The 16,147-nt window shown below is 40.0% G+C and overlaps 2 protein-coding genes across 4 annotated transcripts in view; one reads left to right on the plus strand and one right to left on the minus strand.

Annotated features, from left to right (window-relative positions):
• LOC133640971 (uncharacterized) overlaps positions 1–9,868 on the plus strand; it is a 57,537-nt gene extending 47,669 nt beyond the window's left edge. The window contains exons 18-19 of the mRNA XM_062034717.1: positions 3,655–3,758; positions 9,134–9,868. Coding sequence (XP_061890701.1) covers positions 3,655–3,758; positions 9,134–9,275 — 246 coding nt within the window. The 3' untranslated portion in view covers positions 9,276–9,868. The remainder of the gene's footprint in view (positions 1–3,654; positions 3,759–9,133) is intronic.
• Positions 1–16,147, minus strand: part of alms1 (ALMS1 centrosome and basal body associated protein) — a 237,185-nt gene that overhangs the window by 93,389 nt on the left and 127,649 nt on the right. The gene's annotated exons all lie outside the window — the stretch shown is intronic.

Genomic DNA, 16,147 nt, shown 5'->3' on the forward strand with positions numbered 1-16,147 from the left:
GGCGTGCTTTAGAGGTGTTGCTCTCGTAGGAGAGATCTTTTGGATAAGATCTGAAGGGGGATTGTGGATAATGCATATGTTTAAGAGCTATTTCTTTATTCATAATCAGGTTTGAATCAGCTCATTTTTTCCCTTTCTTTTACTCTGTATACTAGTTTCTCTTTGTCTTCAGATTGCCTGGTTAGATAGGGTCGTAAACCATCAGGAATGTGAACACAACCCCCAAGTCTCTCTTCTTATCAGTGTTGGGAGGAGGGGGGAGGGGAAATGGGGGCTTTCTTTGGGTGAAAAGAGTTGCTTTTGGCTGTGGAAGGCCAGATCAACTTGGGCTGCGCATTTGTATGTGTTGTTCGAGGCTGGTCTCATTATTGCCAAAGCTTTGACAATAAAATTACAAAATACCTATTCTGTGCTTGGTGGTACCGTTTGAGTTCAGTTGATATGTCATTAAGGAACTTGGGACTGACCAGCGTTTTACATCCCACTTGGAGGAACATCTGGTCAACGCAACAGTATAAAAGCAGCTTCCGTGAAATGCTCAGTCGTTCACAAACGAGGACGGGGGCGAGGGTCACCACTTTGTCAACAAATGCCTGAGCAAATTGTTTAAGGACAACATTTCTCAACCAGCTTCTGCAAGGAATTTAGGGATTTCACCATCTACGCTCCGTAATACCATCAAAAGGTTCAGAGAATCTGGAGAAATCACTGCACGTAAGCCATGATATTACGCACCTTCGATCCCTCAGGCGGTACTGCATCAAAAAGTGACATCAGTGTGTAAAGGATATCACCACATGGGCTCAGGAACACTTCATAAAACCACTGTCAGTCACTACAGTTGGTCGCTACACCTGTAAGTGCAAGTTAAAACTCTACGATCCAAAGTGAAAGCCATTTATCAACAACACCCAGAAACGCTGGACCAGAGCTCGTCTAAGATGGACTGATGCAAAGTGGAAAAGTGTCCTGTGGTGGCGAGGGTCACCACTTTGTCAACAAATGTGCGAGCAAATTGTTGAACAGTTTAAGAAAAACCTTTCTCAACCAGCTATTGCAAGGAATTTAGGGATTTCACCATCTACGCTCCGTAATATCATCAAAGGGTTCAGAGAATCTGGAGAAATCACTGCACGTAAGCGGCTAAGCCCGTGACCTTCCATCCCTCAGGCTGTACTGCATCAACAAGCCACATCAGTGTGTAAAGGATATCACCACATGGAACACTTCAGAAACCCACTGTCAGTAACTACAGTTGGTCGCTACATCTGTAAGTGCAAGTTAAAACTCTCCCATGCAAGGCGAAAACCGTTTATCAACAACACCCGGAAACGCCGTCGGCTTCGCCGGGCCCGAGCTCATCTAAGATGGACTCATGCAAAGTGGAAAAGTGTTCTGTGGTCTGACGAGTCCACATTTCAAATTGTTTTTGGAAACTGTGGACCTCCGGACCAAAGAGGAAAAGAACCATCCGGATTGTTCTAGGCGCAAAGTGTAAAAGGCAGCATGTGTGATGGTATGGGGGTGTATTAGTGGCCAAGACATGGGTAACTTACACATCTGTGAAGGCGCCATTAATGCTGAAAGGTACATACAGCTTTTGGAGCAACATATGTTGCCATCCAAGCAACGTTATCATGGACGCCCCTGCTTATTTCAGCGAGACAATGCCAAGCCACGTGTTACAACAGCGTGGCTTCGTAGTAAAAGAGTGCCGGTACTAGACTGGCCTGCCTGTAGTCCAGACATGTCTCCCATTGAAAATGTGTGAAGGCTAAAATATGAGAAGCAAGAATGGGGAATAATTCCACTTCAAAAATGTGTCTCCTCAGTTCCCAAACCTTTACTGAGTGTAGTTAAAAGGAAAGGCCATGTAACACAGTGGTGAACATGCCTTTTTTGCAATGTGTTGCTGCCATTACATTCCGAGTTCATGATTATTTGCAAAAAACATGAAATATCTTGTCTTTGCAGTCTATTCAATTGAATAATAGTTGATAAGGATTTGTTGTATTCTCTTTTTATTTACCTTTTACACAACGTGACAACTTCACCGCTTTTGGAGTTTTGTACTAAGGATGCCACCTGGACGGCCTCCCTGGTGAGGTGTTTCGGGCATGTCCAGCCGGGAGGAGACCTCGGGGCAGACCTAGGACACGTTGGAGGGACTATGTCTCACAGCTGGCCCGGGAACGCCTCGGTACCCCCCCCCCCCCCCGCCCCCCCCTGTAGAACTAGAGCAGTGTTTTTCAACCACTGTGCCGCGGCACACTATTGTCTGGTGTGCCGTGGGAAATTACGCAACTTCACCTAATTGGGACAAAAAATATTTTTTGCAAATCAATAATTATAGAGTGCCAATGTCTAGTGCAGGGGTCGGCAACCCGCGGCTCTTTAGCGCCGCCCTAGTGGCTCTCTGGAGCTTTTTCATAAATGTATGAAAAATGGAAAAAGATGAGGGGAAAAAATATATTTTTTGTTTCAATATGGTTTCTGTATGAGGACAAACATGACACAAACCTCCCTAATTGTTATAAAGCACTTTGTTTATATTAAACATGCTTCACTGATTCCAGTATTTGGCGAGCGCCGTTTTGTCCTACTCATTTTGGCGGTCCTTGAACTCACCTTAGTTTGTTCCCATGTATAACTTTCTAGGACGTGTTTTACGCCACTTCTATTTCTGTCTCATTTTGTCCACCAAACTTTTAACGTTGTGCGTGAAGGCACAAAGGTGAGTTTTGTTGATGTTATTGACTCGTGTGGCGTGCTAATCAGACATATTTGGTCACTGCATGACTGCAAGCTAATCGATGCTAACATGCTATTTAGGCTAGCTGTATGTACATATTGCATCGTCATGCCTCATTTGTAGCTATATTTGAGCTCATTTAGCTTCTTTTAAGTCATCTTAGTTCAATTTATATATCATGACACACTATCTGTATGTAATATGGCTTTTAAATTTTTCCGGCTCCAGGCAGATTTGTTTTTGTATTTTTGCTCCAATATGGCTCTTTCAACATTTTGGGTTGCCGACCCCTGGTCTCGTGCAGTGTTTTTCAACCTTTTTTGCTATGTAATGCTTAAACCAAAAATGAACAACACTGAAGCATAGGGATGGCTATGCAAAACTGAACTGGCTACAAAGTAAACAAAAACAGAATGCTGGACGACAGCAAAAACTTACAGCGTGTGGAGCGGAGACGGCGTCCACAAAGTCCGTCCGTACATGACATGACGTGACAATCAACAGTGTCCCCACAAAGGAGGATAGAGTACGCACAACTTAAGTAGTCTTGATTGCCAAAACAAAGCAGGTGCGGGCATTGGAACTCAAAGGAAGGCGTGACGCCGCTACAGGAGAACACCAACAAAACAGGAAGGGTCACCAAATTAACAGCGCAAGACAGAAACTAAAGCACTATACACAGGAAACGACAACAAACTCAAAATAAGGCATGACGGCCTGGTGGAGTTTCATTTTTCTGCCGGTGGTGTGCCTTCGTATTTTATTTTATGAACAAAATGTGCCTTGGCTCAAAAAAGGTTGAAAAACACTGAACTAGAGGACGTGGCCGGGGACAGGAAAGTCCGGGACTGATGCCCACACGACCCCATGGATGAAGTTCTGCAACTACTTTTCTTTTGCAGGGGATGACGCTGGAGGGCTCTACTCTGGTGGTGCAATCCCCCTTAAGGAACACGGAACCTGGAATGGCCAAAGCGGAGCTCGGTGACCCGTCATCTCAATGCAGGTGGGAACGTCTCCTGTTTTGCAGTGCACACTAATCATTGTCATCTTAATTATCGTCCACAACCTATTTCCTGCTGCCGCCCCAAAATCAAAGTTCTCTGGCTGACGAGGACCACCGACACATCTCCTCTCGGCATATTTGACTAGAATACCCTTATGGGCATTACATATATCAACATCAAGTACCTACTGTACTGTTTACTTGTTGATATACCCTTTTTAAAGCAAATATCTACTCAAACAACCACTTTGCTGCCGTCAAAAATTGATTTGAAGGGTATTTCAACAAGTAAACAGTACAGTAGGTACTTGATGTTGATATAGGTAATGCTCATAAGTAGGGATGTCCGATAATGGCTTTTTGCCGATATTGTCCAACTCTTTAATTACCGATATCAACCGATACCGATATTAACCGATATATACAGTCGTGGAATTAACACATTATTATGCCTAATTTGGACAACCAGGTATGGTGAAGATAAGGTACTTTTTTTAAAAATTAGTAAAATAAGATAAATAAATTACAAACATTTTCTTGAATAAAAAATAAAGTAAAACAATATAAAAACAGTTACATAGAAACTAGTAATGAATGAAAATGAGTCAAATTAACGGTTAAAGGTTAGTACTATTAGTGGAGCAGCAGCACGCACAATCATGTGTGCTTACGGACTGTATCCCTTGCAGACTGTATTGATATATATTGATATATAATGTAGGAAGCAGAATATTAATAACAGAAAGAAACAACCCTTTTGTGTGAATGAGTGTAAATGGGGGAGGGAGGTTTTTTGGGTTGGTGCACTAATTGTAAGTGTATCTTGTGTTTTTTATGTGGATTTAATTTAAAAAAAAACAAAAAAAACCAAAAACGATACCGATAATAAAAAAAACGATACCAATAACAGAAAGAAACAACCCTTTTGTGTGAATGAGTGTAAATGGGGGAGGGAGGTTTTTTGGGTTGGTGCACTAATTGTAAGTGTATCTTGTGTTTTTTATGTGGATTTAATTAAAAAAAACAACAACAAAAAAACCCCAAAAAAACCCGATACCGATAATAAAAAAAACGATACCGATAATAACAGAAAGAAACAACCCTTTTGTGTGAATGAGTGTAAATGGGGGAGGGAGGTTTTTTGGCTTGGTGCACTAATTGTAAGTGTATCTTGTGTTTTTTATGTGGATTTAATAAAAATAAAAAATAAAAAGATACCGATAATAAAAAAAACGATACCGATAATAACAGAAAGAAACAACCCTTTTGTGTGACTGAGTGTAAATGGAGGAGGGAGGTTTTTTGGCTTGGTGCACTAATTGTAAGTGTATCTTGTGTTTTTTATGTTGATTTAATTTAAAAAAAAAAAAAAAAAAAAAAAAAAAAACGATACCGATAATAAAAAAAACGATACCGATAACAGAAAGAAACAACCCTTTTGTGTGAATGAGTGTAAATGGGGGAGGGAGGTTTTTTGGCTTGGTGCACTAATTGTAAGTGTATCTTGTGTTTTTTATGTGGATTTAATTAAAAAAAAAAAAAAAAAACCCCAAAAAACCAGATACCAATAATAAAAAAAACGATACCGATAATTTCCGATATTACATTTTAACGCATATATCGGCCGATAATATCGGTAACATCTCTACTCATAAGGGTAATCTAGTACAAACACCGTTTCCATATGAGTTGGGAAATTGTGTAAAATGTAAATATAAACGGAATTTAATGATTTATATTCAATTGAATATGCTACAAAAATGTTCAAACTCATAAACTTAATTTTTTTTTGCAAATAATAATTAACTTAGAATTTCATGGCTGCAACACGTGCCAAAGTATTTGGGAAAGGGCATGTTTACCACTGTGTTACATGGCCTTTCCTTTTAACAACACTCAGTAAAGGTTTGGGAACTGAGGAGACACATTTTTGAAGTGGAATTATTTCCCATTCTTGCTTGATGTACAGCTTAAGTTGTTCAACAGTCCGGGGGTCTCCCTTCTGCTATTTTAGGCTTCATAATGCCAAACACATTTTCAATGTCTGGACTACAGGCAGGCCAGTCTAGTACCCGCACTCTTTTACTATGAAGCCACGTTGATGTAACACGTGGCTTGGCATTGTCTCGCTGAAATAAGCAGGGGCGTCCATGGTAACGTTGCTTGGATGGCAACATATGTTGCTCCAAAAGCTGTATGTACCTTTCTGCATTAATGGTGCCTTCACAGATGTGTAAGTTACCCATGTCTTGGGCACTAATACACCCCCATACCATCACACATGCTGCCTTTTACACTTTGCGCCTAGAACAATCCGGATGGTGCTTTTCCTCTTTGGTCCGGAGGACACGACGTCCACAGTTTCCAAAAACAATTTGAAATGTGGACTCGTCAGACCACAGAACACTTTTCCACTTTGCATCAGTCCATCTTAGATGAGCTCGGGCCCGGCGAAGCCGACGGCGTTTCCGGGTGTTGTTGATAAACGGTTTTCGCCTCGCATGGGAGAGTTTTAACTTGCACTTACAGATGTAGCGACCAACTGTAGTTACTGACAGTGGGTTTCTGAAGTGTTCCATGTGGTGATATCCTTTACACGCTGATGTGGCTTGTTGATGCAGTACAGCCTGAGGGATGGAAGGTCACGGGCTTAGCCGCTTACGTGCAGTGATTTCTCCACATTCTCTCAACCCTTTGATGATATTACGGAGCGTAGATGGTAAATTCCTTGCAATAGCTGCTTGAGAAAGGTTGTTCTTAAACTGTTCAACAATTTGCTCGCGCATTTGTTGACAAAGTGGTGACCCTCGCCCCATCCTTGTTTGTGAATGACTGAGCATTTCATGGAATCTACTTTTATACCCAATCATGGCACCCACCTGTTCCCAATTAGCCTGCACACCTGTGGGATGTTCCAAATAAGTGTTGGATGAACTTTATCAGTATTTATTGCCACCTTTCCCAACTTCTTTGTCACGTGTTGCTGCCATCAAATTCTAAAGTTAATGATTATTTGCAACAACAAAAAATTGTTATGAGTTTGAACATCAAATATGTTGTCTTTGTAGCATATTCAACTGAATATGGCTTGAAAAGGATTTGCAAATCATTGTATTCTGTTTATATTTACACTAGCGTTCAAAAGTTTGGGGTCACATTGAAATGTCCTTATTTTCAATGAAGATAACTTTAAGCTAGTCTTAACTTTAAAGAAATACACTCTATACATTGCTAATGTGGTAAATGACTATTCTAGCTGCAAATGTCTGCTTTTTGGTGCAATATCTACTTCCAGCAACTATCACTCCAGTGTTCTAATGATACAATGTGTTTGCTCATTGGCTCAGAAGGCTAATTGATGATTAGAAAAGCCTTGTGCAATCATGTTCACACATCTGAAAACACTTTAGCTCCAAGCTACAAAACTGACCTTCCTTTGAGCAGATTGAGTTTCTGGAGCATCACATTTGTGGGGTCAATTAAACGCTCAAAATGGCCAGAAAAAGAGAACTTTCATCTGAAACTCGACAGTCTATTCTTGTTGTTAGAAATGAAGGCTATTCCACTAAATTGTTTGGGTGACCCCCAAACTTTTGAACGGTAGTGTGCATCTAACACAATTTCCCAACTCACATGGAAACAGGGTTTGTAAAATATGCAGAGATAAGATGTGTCAGTATCAAAATATCACTTTTTGTCAGGCAATATTACATTTTATGAACATTTTAAATAAATGAATACATCCAAACCCTTTATAAATATTTATTATGTGCAGGAAGAAATACGTTCTAATTAGGGATGTCCGATAATGGCTTTTTGCCGATATCCGATATTGTCCAACTCTTTTATTACCGATACCGATATCAACCGATACCGATATCAACCGATATATGCAGTCGTGGAATTAACACATTATTATGCCTGATTTGGACAACCATGTATGGTGAAGATAAGGTACTTTAAAAAAAATGAAATAAAATAAGATAACTAAATTAAAAACATTTTCTTGAATAAAAAAGAAAGTACAACAATATAAAAACAGTTACATAGAAACTAGTAATGAATGAAAATGAGTAACATTAACTGTTAAAGGTTAGTACTATTAGTGGAGCAGCAGCACGCACAATCATGTGTGCTTACGGACTGTATCCCTTGCAGACTGTATTGATATATATTGATATATAATGTAGGAACCATAATATTAATAACAGAAAGAAATGGGGGGAGGGAGGTTTTTTGGGTTGGTGCACTAATTGTAAGTGTATCTTGTGTTTTTTATGTTGATTTAATTTAAAAAAACTAAAAAAAACAACAACAAAAAACACAGATACTGATAATAAAAAACCGATACCGATAATTTCCGATATTACATTTTACCTAGAGATGTCCGATAATATCGGCCGATAAATGCGTTAAAATGTAATATTGGAAATTATCGGTATCGTTTTTTTAATTATCTGTATCGTTTTTTATTTTTTTTTATTTTTTTAAATTAAATCCACATAAAAAACACAAGATACACTTACAATTAGTGCACCAACCCAAAAAACCTCCCTCCCCCATTTCTTTCTGTTATCAATATTCTGCTTCCTACATTATATATCAATACAGTCTGCAAGGGATACAGTCCGTAAGCACACATGATTGTGCGTGCTGCTGCTCCACTAATAGTACTAACCTTTAACAGTTAATGTTACTCATTTTCATTAATTACTAGTTTCTATGTAACTGTTTTTATATTGTTGTACTTTCTTTTTTATTCAAGAAAATGTTTTTAATGTATTTATCTTATTTTATTATTATTTTTTTTTAAAGTACCTTATCTTCACCATACCTGGTTGTCCAAATTAGGCATAATAATGTGTTAATTCCACGACTGCATATATCAGTATCGGTTGATATCGGTATCGGTAATTAAAGAGTTGGACAATATCGGATATCGGCAAAAAGCCATTATCAGACATCCCTAATTTTAACGCATTTATCGGCCGATAATATCGGCAGACCGATATTATCGGACATCTCTAGTTTTATCACATCACCATGGGACTAACAACACTCCTTTACATGTCATCAATACCACAGGAAAGGCAGACTGTCATTTCCCAGACAGGATATTAAATAATGTCAAACACGTGGCGCTACAATAAGGTCAAGTCTTTGTCTCACACCAAGTAATCTGCTGTGGACATGAACTAAACTTTGATTGATATCTGGTCTAAAAAGAACATTATTCAAATTAAAAATATTGCTCAGAGTAAAATGTAGGAAAATAAATCGTATAGATTTAGATGTTATTTTTAGGCCGAATCGCGTCTGGGCTCTACCTGTGCCATCAAAGCGATGACACGGTCCTCTCCCCTCCTGGTGTCCAGGTGGTTTAAGAGGGAGTGTTTCTTCTGGAGGACCAGCGGGTGCACGCAGGACGACTGCACCTACAAACACGTCCCCGGGCACCAGGGCATCGACAAGGACAAGTTCAACAACGGCTTTTTGAAAAAAAACACGGTGACTTGAGGCGGTGCCACTGGGATCTGGACCTGGCCGGACCAGTAGCAGGGTCGGTCATGAGGTCCACGCATGGACGTGGTAGCAGTCAGTAACTGAACTGCTTTGCAGCTTTTTGCACACAACGTGAAGGATTAGCAAACCTCAACATGGTCTGATTCCATGTTCTTTAGTTGTTCATCTGCAGTCGCCACTAGAGGGCAGCATCCCGTCTTTGTTGGGTCTGTCATGGTTGTCCAACTCCCCTTCCTCCTCCACATGCAGTTACTCTACTTTCTATCCACTTCTAGAAGAGCAATGTTATCTATTACCCAGCAGGCACAACGTCGATGATGCGTACACGTCCTTTAAAGCTGACTTTAAAACAATGTTGCCAAATACTTGGATTTGTTCATTGAGACAACGTTGATGTCTAAATGTTGGATCCACGTTGTTGGTTGGGAAATGACCAAATTTCAACGGTCAAATCAACGTCAGAACCCAATTAAACGTCGTCAAAAAGCATGTTGTTTCACATTGTGTTTGTGTTGTGGAATATTGGTCGGGAAATGACCAAATTTCAACGGTAAAATGTACGTCAGAACCCAATTAAACATTGTCAAAAAGTGTGTTGTTTCAACGTTGTATTTGTGTCGTGGAATATTGGTTGGGAAATGACCAAAATTCAACGGTAAAATTAACGTCTGAACCCGACATTGATTAAATGTCGTCAAAAAGCATGTTGTAGAATATTGGTCAGGAAATGACCAAATTTCAACGGTAAAACTAACGTCAGAACCCAATTAAACGTTGTCTAAAAGCATGTTGTTTCAACGTTGTATTTGTGTTGTGGAATATTGGTTGGGAAATGACCAAATTTCAATGGGCAAATCAACGTCAGAACCCAACATTGATTAAACGTCAAAAAGCATGTTGTAGAATATTGGTCAAGAAATTACCAAATTTCAACGGTAAAATCAACGTCAGAACCCAATTAAACGTTGTCAAAAAGCATGTTGTTTCAATGTTGTATTTGTGTTGTGGAATATTGGTCAAGAAATTACCAAATTTCAACGGTAAAATTAACGTCAGAACCCGACATTGATTAAATGTCGTCAAAAAGCATGTTGTAGAATATTGGTCAGGAAATTACCAAATTTCAACGGTAAAATTAACGTCTGAACCCAATTAAACGTATGAATTAAACCTCAAAAAGCATGTTGGAGAATATTGGTCAGGAAATTACCAAATTTCAACGGTAAAATTAACATCTGAACCCAATTAAACGTATGAATTAAACCTCAAAAAGCATGTTGTAGAATATTGGTCAGGAAATTACCAAATTTCAACGGTAAAATTAACGTCAGAACCCAATTAAACGTATGAATTAAACGTCAAAAAGCATGTTGTAGAATATTGGTCAGGAAATTACCAAATTTCAACGGTAAAATTAACGTCTGAACCCGACATTGATTAAATGTCGTCAAAAAGCAAGTTGTAGAATATTGGTCAGGAAATTACCAAATTTCAACGGTAAAATTAACGTCAGAACCCAAGTAAACGTATGAATTAAACATTGTCTAAAAGCATGTTGTTTCAACGTTGTATTTGTGTCGTGGAATATTGGTTGGGAAATGACCAAAATTCAACGTTCAAATCAACGTCAGAACCCAACATTGATTAAATGTCGTCAAAAAGAATGTTGTAGAATATTGGTCAGGAAATAACCAAATTTTAACGGTAAAATTAACGTCTGAACCCAATTAAACGTATGAATTAAACCTCAAAAAGCATGTTGGAGAATATTGGTCAGGAAATTACCAAATTTCAACGGTAAAATTAACGTCAGAACCCAATTAAACGTATGAATTAAACGTCAAAAAGCATGTTGTAGAATATTGGTCAGGAAATAACCAAATTTTAACGGTAAAATTAACGTCTGAACCCAATTAAACGTATGAATTAAACGTCAAAAAGCATGTTGTAGAATATTGTTCAGGAAATTACCAAATTTCAACGGTAAAATTAACGTCAGAACCCAATTAAACGTATGAATTAAACGTCTAAAAGCATGTTTCAACGTTGTATTTGTGTTGTAGAATATTGGTTGGGAAATGCCCAAAATTCAACGGTCAAATCGACGTCCGAACCCAACATTGATTAAACGTCGTCAAAAAGCATGTTGTAGGATATTGGTCAAGAAATTACCAAATTTCAACGGTAAAATTAACGTCAGAACCCAATTAATCATATGAATTAAAAGTTGTCTAAAAGCATGTTTCAACGTTGTATTTGTGTTGTGGAATATTGGTTGGGAAATGACCAAAATTCAACGATCAAATCAACGTCAGAACCCGACATTGATTAAATGTCGTCAAAAAGCATGTTTTAGAATATCGGTCAAGAAATTACCAAATTTCAACGGTATTATTCAAGTCAGAACCCAATTAAACGTTGTCTAAAAGCATGTTTCAACGTTGTATTTGTGTTGTAGAATATTGTTTGGGAAATGACCAAAATTCAACGGTCAAATCAACGTCACAACCCAAGTAAACGTATGAATTAAACGTCGTCATAAAGCATGTTGTTTCAACGTTGTATTTGTGTTGTGGAATATTGGTTGGGAAATTACCAAATTTCAACGGTAAAATTAACATCAGAACCCAATTAAACGTATGAATTAAACGTCAAAAAGCATGTTGTAGATTATTGGTCAGGAAATTACCAAATTTCAACGGTAAAATTAACCTCAGAACCCAATTGAACGTATGAATTAAACGTTGTCAAGAAGCATGTTGTAGAATATTGGTCAGGAAATTACCAAATTTCAACGGTAAAATTAACGTCTGAACCCAATTGAACGTATGAATTAAACCTCAAAAAGCATGTTGGAGAATATTGGTCAGGAAATTACCAAATTTCAACGGTAAAATTAAGGTCAGAACCCAATTAAACATATGAATTAAACGTCGTCAAAAAGCATGTTGTTTCAACGTTGTATTTGTGTTGTAGAATATTGGTCAGGAAATGACCAAAATTCAACGGTCAAATCAACGTCCGAACCCAACATTGATTAAACGTCGTCAAAAAGCATGTTGTAGAATATTGGTCAAGAAATTACCAAATTTCAACGGTATTATTCAAGTCAGAACCCAATTAAACGTTGTCTAAAAGCATGTTGTTTCAACGTTGTATTTGTGTTGTAGAATATTGGTTGGGAAATGACCAAAATTCAACGGTCAAATCAACGTCAGAACCCGACATTGATTAAATGTCGTCAAAAAGCATGTTGTAGAATATCGGTCAGGAAATTACCAAATTTCAACTGTAAAATTAACGTCAGAACCCAATTAAACGTTGTCTAAAAGCATGTTGTTTCAATGTTGTATTTGTGTTGTGGAATATTGGTTGGGAAATGACCAAATTCCAATGAGACTCCCGGTATTCAGCGCCTCTCCCGATAACCTCCCGGCAGAAATGTTCTCCCGACAAACTCCCGGTATTCAGCCGGAGCTGGAGGCCACGCCCCCTCCAGCTCAATGCGGACCTGAGTGGGGACAGCCTGTTCTCACGTCCGCTTTCCCACAATATAAACAGCTTGCCTGCCCAATGACGTCATAACTGTACAATGACCGAGGGCGAGTTCTTGGTTTCTTATGTGGGTTTATTGTTAGGCACTTTCATTAACGTCCTCCCAGCGAGGTAACAACACACAACAACACACGTCACGTTTAGTCTACCGTAAAGCAGTTTGTCTGCCGTAAACAGCAATGTTGTGACACTCTTAAACAGGACAATACTGCCATCTACTGGATAGCCTCCAGAACACTGAAATTCAAGTATTTCTTTTATTTATATGTATAATAAAATAAATATATATAGCTAGAATTAACTGAAAGTCAAGTATTTCATATATATATATATATATATATATATATATATATATATATATATATATATATATATATATATATATATATATATATATATATATATATATATATATATATATGTGTGTGTGAAATACTTGAGTTGGTGAATTCTAGCTTAAATATATTCCCCTCTTAACCACGCCCCCCGCCCCACCCCCCATCTCCCAGTATCGGAGGTCTCAAAGTTGGCAAGTATGCTAGTAAGTCACACCCTTTCGGGGATTGAACCAAATAAAAAATATTAAACAATAAAAACTCTTCTCGGTATCAAAAAACTTTGTATTAATCCTGTCCTTACTCAACAAACGGAGGTAGAAACTATTCGAGAGGGTTTGAGTTACACTCTGCGGTCACTTTTCTCATTTTGGGGGCAATGAAGGTGGCAAAGAACGATGTGTTGGAAGCAAAATACATTCAACGGCAGGTTTTACGTTCCATTTGGTTCGAGGGGGGAGTACTGTGTACCATAGGCGCCGATCGCATGGGTGCTTCGGGCCCGAGTACCCACGGACAATCGGGCATCTGCTCAGGATGCCACCCGAAGCCCTCCCTAGGGAGGTGTATAGGGCACGTACGACCGGAAGGAGACCCAGGACACGTTGGGAAGACTATGTCTCCCGGCTGGTCCGGGAGGAGCTGGACCAAGTGGCCGGGGAGAGGGAAGTCTGGGCGACCTCGGATAAGGCGGAAGAAGATGAATGGATGGTTTCTTTCATTAAAAATGAATAAATCAGCTCATTTTTATTACTTCCCAAAGTGATCACTGGGCCCGCCGGCTTCTACGTTGGCATTAGGCTGCACATGCTTTGCTGCCAGCTTAAACACCTTTTCACCTCATTGGTATTTTCCGTTTTCTACCTACGACAAGTTAAACGTCTCCATGGTAGCGAATATTTCATCAGGAAGTCAGAAAGGATGAAATGTTTCTGGAGGCGGGTGATCTGCGCACGCCGTCGTGCATTTGAAATGAAGCGGGTAATTGTCACGTTGAGAAAGTGACCTTCCCTCCTAATGGAGGCTCTTAACGTGGCGGAATAGCGCAAACCCAATTAGGGAATTGATTGCCTGGCTTTCATTTTGCCCGTCGCCGGCATCACGGTCAAAGGGGGGAGATGAATGGAAGTCTGCTCTTTTGTTCGCTCTGTCACTCCTGCTTGCCGAGCGTCCGTGGCCGAGCGAGGAGGAGAGATTGTCTCCGGCAATCAGCGGTCGGCTGTCCATCAGGACCACCTGCGGACCGCCTTCTTGCACCACTGCCATACGCATGATGACTCTTTCTAAGACCATTGCTTAGTCTTGGTGTCCAATGCTCATTGCAAAAGGCACAGAGTCCAGAGCCTTGGACTGTAGTTCCGATCAATACAGTGATTAGGGGTAGGGTACGCATTCTTTAGTCTTTCCATTATGACCTGACCTTTTAGGGTAAGATGTACCCCCGTGCTACCTGCCGCATTCGGGCAGATGGGGCTCGTAAACCTGGCAAGGCAGCCCATCTAGGAGAAGGAAATCTCCAATCTCAAAACCACCGCTGCCTTGCGGTCAACCCACTTGAGGGTAAGGCTAAGGGAGTAAACCCTGACAGAAAATCAGGAGCCGGAGTCCTGAAGGCGGTTTGTTGTTGCAGCGTCATTCCGGCAACTCCTGTGGCGTCGCTGGTGCCAAGTTGTATCGACACTCGTCGCTCCCTTGGATCCACCAGCCATGCGGAGATGGGGGGCGGGGCTTGCTGCCTGGACAACAGCTTGCCCTCCATAGTTCTATGCCCAGGCCATGTAGATCCACTGGAGAGGTCACTCCAGCAGATACCGGTTCTAAGCCCATCCGATTGGCGAAGGAAACAGGGGCCAGGGGCCATCCCAGTGAGACCCCCCCCCCCCCCACTTTTTGGATCTACCCCATCGTCTCCCAAGGCGGAAGGATGCCGACGACATTATGAAGCATCAACCTAAGCCATTTTGACTAGTAGCCACTAGTCACCGTGACTTGTGTGTGGCATGGGGTTGGACGGTATACCGGTACTACCATACTGTCAGAATAATTGTATCTGAGTTATCACAAAACCTTGTGTTTCGACGAGTTCCCGGCGAGCAGACAAAAGCTGTCTTTGATCTTATCAATCAAAAGGCTTGTAAAACTCCACTGCGTAGGATGGGGAGCGACACGAGGGTGTCGGTTTCTTTGATGTATTGGAATCCACAGGAAGATTTTGTCTTGCCCCGAGATCTACAAAGCGGAGAGGAGGCAGGGCCTGACCTCCCCCCAGGCACCTTTTCTTTGAACTGTTTTGTGACCGAGGTCGACGGCCGTTTACGACCTTTTCTTTGAACCGACCTTTTCTTTGAACTGTTTTGTAAACAAAAGCGGGGGCTGTTTACGACCCCCGTCCCTTAGAAACAGTTGTTGCCATGTAATCAGGGAAAGTCCAAATAAAAGAGGAGGCGTACAATCTTTGGTCAGAGCGTGGTGAGACACTGTACAAGGGTAAAGGTGTACGCGTTCTCCTCATTGAGCCAAATTTTATTCTGTCTCTGTTCAATTCCTTGCTTCTTTGTTTGTTTAATAGATGTCATCAGTGTTTGAACCTGACAGACACTTTTTGTAAATAAAGGGGACCACAAAAAATGTCGTCATTGTCTAGACAACTTGTCTTTTAGTAGTAAGTAAACAAACAAAGACTCCTAATTAGTCTGCTGATGTATGCAGTAACATATTGTGTCATTTATACACCTATTATTTTGTACACGTTATGAGGGACAAACTGTAAAAAATTATTATTAATCCACTTGTTCATTTACTGTTAATATCTGCTTATTTTCTGTTTCAACATGTTCTATCTACACTTCTGTTAAAATGTAATAATCACTTATTCTTCTCTTCTTTGATACTTGACATTAGTTTTGGATGATACCACACATTTAGATATCGATGCGATACCAGGTAGTTACAGGATCATACATTGGTCATATTCAG

This window comes from Entelurus aequoreus, linkage group LG23 (genome assembly GCF_033978785.1).
Source record: "Entelurus aequoreus isolate RoL-2023_Sb linkage group LG23, RoL_Eaeq_v1.1, whole genome shotgun sequence".
Lineage (NCBI taxonomy): Eukaryota > Metazoa > Chordata > Actinopteri > Syngnathiformes > Syngnathidae > Entelurus > Entelurus aequoreus.